At 45.6% G+C, this 9,237-nt stretch overlaps 1 protein-coding gene and 1 long non-coding RNA gene across 2 annotated transcripts in view; one reads left to right on the top strand and one right to left on the bottom strand.

Annotated features, from left to right (window-relative positions):
- The window catches only part of UBE2H (ubiquitin conjugating enzyme E2 H), a 96,643-nt gene extending 96,038 nt beyond the window's left edge, over positions 1-605 (bottom strand). Inside the window, exon 1 of the mRNA XM_024762786.1 lies at positions 120-605. Within this exon, the coding sequence (XP_024618554.1) occupies positions 120-172 (53 nt within the window). The 5' untranslated portion in view covers positions 173-605. The remainder of the gene's footprint in view (positions 1-119) is intronic.
- A 1,239-nt stretch (positions 606-1,844) lies between these two features.
- LOC112411445 (uncharacterized) lies at positions 1,845-4,465 on the top strand. The gene is made up of 3 exons (XR_003005615.1): positions 1,845-1,917; positions 2,029-2,063; positions 3,767-4,465. It is a non-coding gene; the product is annotated as an uncharacterized LOC112411445 (long non-coding RNA).
- Positions 4,466-9,237: the final 4,772 nt, after the last annotated feature.

Raw genomic sequence — 9,237 nt, 5'->3', positions numbered from 1 at the left:
GGAGCCTCGGACAGTGGCCTGGAGTGCCCCTGGGCCCCTGCTTAGGTTTCATGGGGTGCCCTGGGCATCCCCAAACCGCCCCCCACGTACAGCCCGAATTCCCAGTCCACGAAGGATACAGCTTGACCACGTCCGTGTCCATCCGCCTCTTTCCCGGACTAGGGGATGACATGGTTTCGCCGCTGCCTCCCCGTCGCCTGCGCCGCCGCCGCCTCTCTCCCTTCCTCGGCCCGTCTGTCACGGGCCCCGGGCCCCGGCTCTGAGGAGCCCGCGGCCGCGCCGGCTCCTCGGTGGAGGTGGCAACACCCCCGCGGTCCTGTCCGGTCCCGTCAGCCGCCGCCGCCGCCGCCCCCCGCACGGGGGAACACCGGGCACCGTCCGGCCGAGTGGGGGTGGGGACCCCGCGGCGCCCGGCTCGGGCTGCCCCTCTTTGGCTGTGAGTCTCCGCTGCCCGGCCCCGGCGCTCCTCTGCGCCGCGCGACTCTCCCTCCTGCCTGCGCTAGTTCACTCCCCTGCTCGCCCGCTCACCCTCTCGCCGGCTCCCTAGCAGCCCCCACGACAAGCGGACGACTCCAGCTCAGTCGGCCTCTCTACCCCAGCCTCGCTCTGGGCGCCGTGACGTCACCTCTGTGACGTCATCGGAGGGGGCGGGCCCAGCTGTCGAAAGGGGTGGGCCGCCGCGGCCGTAGCGTGGGCTTTCTCGAGGGATTCTGGGAGTTGTAGTTCCTCTTTCTCCTGCCCTCCCAGCTCTCTGCCCCCGCCTCCAACTCCCCCACTCATTTAATAGCTCAACTGCCAGTGTTGTTATCATCATCATAAACGATAATGGTTAAAGAATGGAAGTATTATTATATTCATGTGTTTTAGGGTAGGAGATTCTGATTCAGAAGGTCTGGGGTGGGCCTTGGACATCCAAGTCTTTAACAAGTTCCCCAGATGATTCTGATGCAGGCCAAAGTTTGAGAACCACTGCTGGAAGATTCCAGTAGGCATCAGCACTTTCAAAACACCTGCCTGACCGCTCCAGGTGGGTCCTGTGCTTCCATAATGTCCTATGAAAATAAGGACGTTTCCTCCCCACCTGAGACCAAGGTAAGCAAACTTAAAGGATCTGAAGCTATTTTTTCCAGAACAGAAAGAGCTGGTCAAGGATGGGACACTTGAGAAAGAAGGGCATAGGGTGGATATAGAGATTTTCCCGTGATGCTTTAATCTTCACAGATGTTATGATGCTGTGGTGTAAGTACTAAGCAAAAATCATCAGAGGAGTGTTTAGTTAGAGAGACTTCTTCTGGACCACACTGGGGAAGGTGAGGCTGCTTTATTTAAGAATGCCATGGTGATTTAGCCTCTGAGCAGTCATTGAAAAGGAATCACCCTTCCTAGTAAGTATCTTAGCCCTGGGTTACTTAGGACAAACCTGCCCCTCCCCAGCTCTTAATTATGCCTCAGTTAATTGCTTATATCCTCCCAAGCCTCAGTTTTCTCATCTGTAAAATGTGGCTTATAATGCCCTACCCACTCGAGTGGGTTGATGGAATAAATGGAAAAGATGAATGTGAAAGCCCCTTGTAAACTATAAATTGCTTTTTATGAAGACAACGTGAAGTGTTGATTACAAGGTGTGATGATATTACTGATGGTATTATTAATATTAATCCCCCATTTGCCCCACCCCTTATACACTATATGTCATTTAAGAAGAAGAGCATTCACTTTTTGGGGGGAGGGTATTTTTAATTTAATTTTTTTTTTTTGGCTGCACCACACGACATGCAGGATCTCAGTTCCCCCAACCAGTGATCGAACCTGTGCCCCCTGCAGTGGAAGCGCAGAGTCCTAACCACTGGACCACCAGGGAATTCCCATTTTTGGTATTTTTTTAAAGACGTCACAGTGTCGATCTTTGTGGTGAAGGTATGTTCACATTTTTACCAGACACTTTTCCCTCTGGGCATTTCGACATCTGCTCCTTCATAAATCCACCTCCCTTATTATGACTTCCTCCCCCTTTCCTCCTCTTTCCAGAGTTTCAGAGGACTCCTGAACCTGCCCTTGACCAGGTAGGTTCAAAAAGTGGCTCCAAAGTGGTGCCAAATGACAGTCTTGGTTTGACTTATTTTTTGCTTATGGACCTGGAGCTTCCCTTGAGCGGAGTCAGTTTGTGCTCACCTTTCCCCCCAGTGTCTCAGCCACTCAGTATGTCAATAATTTGCTCTAAAACAACACCGGGACCTGGGAGTGTCTGTTTATATGTGTGCACACAAGGCAGTACCCTGGAATGAGCCATGTTCTTCCTTATCGGGGACAACCAGGGGCGCTGTGAGGGAACAGCTGTCCAGCCTTGCCTGACGTGTCAGTGTTGCAATCTGGGAAATGTATTCGGGCCTGTTTATCTCTCCCCAGGGCAGGGCCAAGCTTGACCAATGGAGCCTCTGATCTCAGGAGCAGCTTCTCAAAGGCAAGAAAACAAGTTTGCAGAGAATATATTGCTTTGAGCAAGGCACTAAGAGGGAGTAAGATGAAACCCATCATTCGGTGGAGTGAGTCGAAGAGCCCAGCCCAGAAGCTGCTCTATCTCTGAAAGGTCCCTATTAACCCAATGGCTCTAAAACTAAAGTGAATTTATCAGTATCCCCGCCAAATGTGAAAGTCCCCCAAATAAGGCTTCCTGATTCCATTTGACTATTTCTGTTGAGAAATAGGTTCATTTTAAATCCGGAGCTCTTGGTATCTGAGATCACAGGTCCAGACCCCTCAAGAGGGCAATAATATCAACAGTTTCCTTGCTGCCAAGAAATAAAAGCTTAAAACTCATTTCAAGTCATCTCCATGTAACCCAGTTATAATTTTTCCCCATAGAAGCAGTCAGTGGGGCGCAAGAACAGCCAGCAGCAGAAAGGATGGAAAGATTGTACAGAAAGGATGGAAAGATTGTATCTCCCTCACTGCTACCATTCCCATGGGATTCTTTGCTTGCTCCCTCTGGCAGCTGGCCCCCTGGGGAAGCACCAACCTCCCCCAAACATGTGTGATTCAATGAGAGTGTGGAACTTAGAGACAGATGCCCCCTCATAGTCCCTGATCTGCTACCTGTTATTGTTGTAACTTGGGCAAGTAACCTAACCTTTGTGTCCCAGTTTACTCATCTGTAAAATGGGATGATAGCACCTACATTACCCTTGCTTAGATCAAATAGGAGAAGAGATGTTGCAATTTCTAAAGATCTAGTCATGGATAAGATATTATCATGTCCCCCTTACACACGTGCATGCACACACACACACACACACACACACACACACACATACCCTAATGCCAAGGCTCAAGGAGAGAGCAAGGCTGGGGAAATTTTTCACACCTACATTATTCGTCGGGGCCAGCACCCCTGTTTGGAACCCTTGTTTTGCCAGTCGTGGTTTCCTGCTTCCTCATTTCCGTGATCTGGAAATGCTAGAGGCTCCAGGCTCAGTCTCCAGGCCTCTGTTCTTCTTTATCTACATTTAATTCCTAAGTGATCTCATCCAGTCTCAGAGCTTTAACTGCCCTCTATGCTCTGACTCCCTAATATACATTGCTGACTGGGGCCTTGCTCCTGAACTCAGACACGTATATACAGCTGACTATTTAACATCATCTCGTGACCAAAAATAAACTTCTGATAATCTCCCCACCTCTTCCTCACATAGTTTTCCCCTTCTCAGAAAATGGCCACTATTAAGTTAGAATATATGAAATAACCTTTTTTTTTTTTTTTTTTTTTAAGGTCAAGAACAGTCAAGTATCAGCAACATCATTTGGTTCAACCAAATACATCCTTCCAGCTGCTCAGGCCAAAGGCCTTAGACTTTACAATCCTTGACCTCTCTCTCTAATTCTGTACCTTGAATCTATCAGGAAATCCTGTTGGCTCTACTATCAAATATATCCACAATCATTTCCCCACCACCTCTACTAAGCCATTATCATTACTATATACAATCACTTTCCAACAGGCCTCCTCTCTTTAATCCCTGAATTCACTCAGATAGAAACCAGTGATCCTTTTAAACCATAAATCAGATCCCCACTATTCAAAACTCTCTAAGGACTTCCCATTTCACTCTATGTTAAAGCCAAAGCCATTGCGGGCTTCCCAGGCCCTATAGGAGCTGCCCCTACCCTCTTCCCTGACTCACAGCTTTCTAGCCACACTGGCCTTCTAGCTGTTCCTCAGATATACCAAGTATGCTCCTGCCCCAGGGCCTTTGTACTTGCCACTCAGTCTGAAACATTCTTCACTTAGATTAAAAACATGGCTTCCTCCCTTCTCTCCTTTAGGTCTTTGCAGAGATGTCACCTTCTCTGTAGAGCCTTCTCTGGGCACCCGATTTAAAATTGAAATCCCAGGGACTTCCCTGGTGGTCCAATGGGTAAGACTCCGCACTCCCAATGCATGGGGACTGGGTTCGATCCCTGGTCGGGGAGCTAGATCCCACATGCATGCCACAACTAAGAGTCCACATGCCATGACTAAAAGATCCCGCATGCCGTAACGAAGACCCAGCGCGGCCAAAATAAATAAAATAAATAATAAATAAATAAATATTTTTTAAAAATTGCAGTCCCGGCTCCACCGCAGTGCCTCTTCTTCCCCTCCCCTGTTTTGCTTTTCTCCCTAAGACTTATCACCATCTCATATATTACATGCTGTATATTACTTAGCTATGTTTGTCTTCTCCCCTTACCAGAATGTAAACACTATGAAGGCAGAGGTTTTGTCTGTTTCATTCGCTGCAATACATCCAATGCCTAGAACTGCACGTGGTACACAGTAAATGCTCAAATACCATACGACTAAAAGGAAGAAAGGACGACTCTAGCTGAAAAGGCAACAAAAGATAAACAGCTTAAAGCAGTACTTTGGATGCTCAGAAAGTTAACCCACATGACTTAATTTGTTGACACTGATAAACTTATTTTGAAGGCCCAACCCCAATTCCAGCTCCTCCATGACCACAAAGACTTCCAGGCCATTCTAAACCAAACTAATGTTCCTCTGGAAAGGAAAAGCCTGTGCCTCCCCTCCAGAGTTCCCTGTCTCAGCAAATGGCGCCACCATTTGGCCAGATGCTCAGCCTGTCCTTGGAGTCTCCTTTGACTGTTTTTTCCCCTCATTCCCACACCCAGTCCATCAACAAACTCCGTGAGAACTCCCCTTCTGGGACATATTTGCCAAAACTAAGCCCTTCTCCCTGTGCCATCACCTAATCTGTGACGCCACGCTCTCTGCAATAAATCCTATTTATCAGCCTCTCTGTTTCCACTCTTGTCCACTATGACTCCCACCCTCACCTCACAGCCTATTCTCCACCCAGGAACCAGAGAGATGTTTTAAAATATAATTTGACCCAAGTAACTCTCCACTTATGGTCCTTTAGTAGGTCATCCTTAAACTAAAATCTTAATTCTATGATGCTGTGTTATCTGGATTTAGGCTACCTTTTCAACCTCATCTCCTGCCTCCCTCACATCCCCTCAGCCTCTCTCAGTGCTTGTGTCCAGGGATACACCAAGCCCGAGGGCCCCTGAGATGGCTGTTCCCTCTTCCTGGAATGCCCTTCCCCTGGGTCCTCATGGCCAACTCCCTCCTTCCTGCATTTATTCAAATGTCCTGCCTTCAGAGGCCTTCCCCGACTACCTTGTTTTAAAAGATACGCCACTTACTTTTATGTCCTTACCTTGCTTTGTAATTTTTTTAGATTTTTATTTTGGAAATGTTCAAATATGCTGAAAATTTGAGAAAATAGTACAATGACCACCCAAATACCCACCATCCAGATTTAACAACTGTTAACGTTTTGCCATATTTGTTTTACTTGCATGTAGTCAAGTGTGTACCTTTTTTTTTTTTTTTTGCTAAATTTTTGAAAATAACCTTCAGACACCATGACACTTCAACCCTACATACTTCTTCAGCATGCATACCCTGCAAATCAGGACATTTTCCTTTATAACCATATCATTAGCACACGTATGAAAATGAGCAATGATTCCCTAATGTCATCTAATTTCCAGTCCACAATCAGATGTTTTAACTGTCCCCTCTACGGCTTTTTTTTTTGAGCCAGAATCCACTGAAGATTCACCTAATGTATTTTGATTTTATATCTCTTCAGTCAGAGGACAGTTGGTGAATTATATTTATAGTTCTTTGGGTCTCGGCCCTCCTACATCCTTTCCCTCACCCCTACACCTATCACTGTGCTATATACACAAGAGGCAGTTAATAAATAATTGATAAGGACTAACTGGAAAGTCCTACTCCTCCATATAAAAACTTGTACACGAACGTTTATAAGCACCATTATTCATGATGCCAAGTGGAAACAACCCAAATGTCCATCAACTGATGAATGGATAAATAAAATGTGGTGTAACCGTACAGTGAGATATTATTTAGCAGTGAAGAGAAATGAAATATTGATTCACCCTGGGTGAACCTTGACAATATTATGCAAAGAGAAATAAGCCAGTCACAAAAGACCACATTGTATGATTTCTTTTATGTCAAATGTGCAGAATAGAACTATGTATAGAGACAGAAAGTAAATCGGTAGTTGTCTAGGGCTGGGGGAATAGGCAGAGTGGGGGGCGGGGTTACCACTAAGGGGCACAGGTGTCTTTTCAAGGTGATGAAAATGTTCTAAAATTGTGGTGATGGTTGCACAACTCTGTGAATATACTAAAAAACATTGAATTGTGCACTTAGAGTGGATTGTATGGTATATGAATTATAGCTCAATAAAGGTATTATTAAAAAAAAAGTCCTACTGTTCCTTGTTGCTCCGAGTCACAGCAGGAACAACTGTTGACCAAACATCCTCTTCCCTCCTCTCCCATCTTTTCGCACCCTCTGTTCTCTCCTCTCCTTGAAGAGCCACAACTTTTCTTTTCACTAAATGTCTTACTTTACCCTCTCTGGGGCAGACACCCCATTTTGCCCCAACAAATGTGGGGCTAGCCCTTTCCTCCAGCTTGTGGGGCTGTAGCACGTCCAGGTCCCCTTCAAGGGCAGACGCAGCTGCCCATCTGAGGCCACCTGCTGGAGTCACAGGCAGGCTTGCCAGGGCCCATGTGTACCCAGCACTTCTATTTCACGTGTGTCACGTGGTTGGAGTGGCTACTTGTTTCTGGGGCAGCTTCCCTACTGCCCTGTGGGTAGGAGCTGTCTTATTCCTCTTTGTATTTTCTGTGCCTAAAACAGACATTTGCTCTTAAAAAAGGCAGAATGTGTGGAGTCAAGGCTTCCACACTCAGCGCCCCGATCTGGCTCTCTGGGAAGGGAGGGAGAGGCTCTGGCCCTAAGGCAGATGGCCTCAAAATCTGGGGTTCTGAATTCCAATCCCAGCTCTCATGGGGCACCTGGGGAACTCATCAGCTCGCCCCCAATAGACTGTGGGGAAAACTGCCTGATACCAGGAAGGTTACACATGGGATACTTTACATTGAGTCAGGACCTTAAAAAATTTTTGGTTAAGTCTGAAAAGACTTAGCCATTTTTTTCTTATTCCTCTCAATGCCTGCCAAGTCTCTTTTGCTATGCAGGGGGAGAAATGAAGAAGTTGCATTAGGGGAAAGTGAGGTGTATGAATTTGCTTAGTTGAGCAAAGAAAAAGAAAAAAGTGAGCAAATGGGACTCCTGTTCCCTTTTCCTTTCTAAATATCCCTCCTCTGACTTTCTCCCAATGTCTCAGGAAGCAGTTTGGTTTTCCCTAGGGCGCTCTGGCTGCCTTGGCCTTACTCCAGTGGTCAAATGGCAAAGGGTCCAGGAAATGTGCCCTCAGCTGACTGGCCCACAATGGCAGAAGGTGGGGAGGGATGTTACCAAACTCTACCATGATAGCTTTGATTCAATCACATTCTTCTTGGTTAAAATGAACATTTCAAAATATATACATATATCAAATCACTATGTTGTACATCTGAAGTGAATATAGTGCTATGTCAATTATAACTCAGTTTTAAATAGTACACATTGATATATACATACATAAAGTAATAAAAAGATATGCATCGACATATGTTTTTTGATTTAAAAGTTTTATACTTCAAAGGACATATCAAGAAAGCGAAAGGACAACCCAGAGAGTGGAGAAAGTATTTGCAAACATATCTGACATAAACACTATCCAGAATATATAAAGAATTCTTACAATTCAACAATACATAGACAAATAACCCAATTTAAGAATGGGAAAATGATTTTTTTTAACTTTTTGTTTTATACTGGAGTATAGTTGATTAACAATGTTGTGTTAGTTTCAGGTGTACAGCAAAAAATGGGAAAATGATTTGAACAGAAATTTCTCCATGGCCACTAAGCACGTGAAGAGATGTTCGACATTATTTGTCATTAGGAAAATGCAAATCAAAACCACAGTGCGGTATCACTTCTCACACACTTGGGTGGCTATCATCAAAAAGACAGGCAAGGGCTTCCCTGGTGGCACAGTGGTTGAGAGTCTGCCTGCCGATGCAGGGGACACGGGTTCGTGCCCCGGTCCGGGAAGATCCCACATGCCGCGGAGCAGCTAGGCCAGTGAGTCATGGCCGCTGAGCCTGCGCATCCGGAGCCTGTGCTCCGCAACGGGAGAGGTCACAACAGTGAGAGGCCCGCGTACTGCAAAAAAAAAGACAACCAATAAGTATTGGTGAGGATATGTAGAAATTAGAAGCCTCAGAGATTGCCGGTTGGAAAGTAAAATGGTACAACCACTTGGAAAACAGTCTGGCAGTTCCTCAAAAAGTTCAACATGTAGTTAATGTATGACCCAGCAATTCCATTTTTAGGTATGTACCCATGAGAAATTAAAACACAAAAAGCTTGTGTATGCATGTTCATAGCAGCATTACTCATAAGAGCCAAAAAGTGTAAACAACCTAAAGGTCCATTCATTGAAAAGCGGAAAAATAAATGTGACATATCCATACAGTGGACTATTAATCAGCCATCAAAAAGGACTGAAGTTCTGATACATGCCACAACATGGATGAACCTTGAAAACAGGCTGAACAAAAGAGGCCAGTCACAACAGGCCACATATTGTGTGATTCCACTCATATGAAACATACAGAATAGGCAAATTCACAGAGAAAGAAAGTCAGTTAGTGATTTCCTGCGGGAAATGGGAAATGGAAAGTGACTGCTAATGGGTATGGGATTTCTTTTGGGGTTAATGGTAATGTTCTAAAATT

Source organism: Neophocaena asiaeorientalis, unplaced genomic scaffold (assembly GCF_003031525.2).
Source record: "Neophocaena asiaeorientalis asiaeorientalis breed wild unplaced genomic scaffold, Neophocaena_asiaeorientalis_V1.1 scaffold681, whole genome shotgun sequence".
Taxonomy (NCBI): domain Eukaryota; kingdom Metazoa; phylum Chordata; class Mammalia; order Artiodactyla; family Phocoenidae; genus Neophocaena; species Neophocaena asiaeorientalis.
Note: the sequence above shows the minus strand (reverse complement) of the source record. Positions and strands in the feature narration are given on the sequence as shown.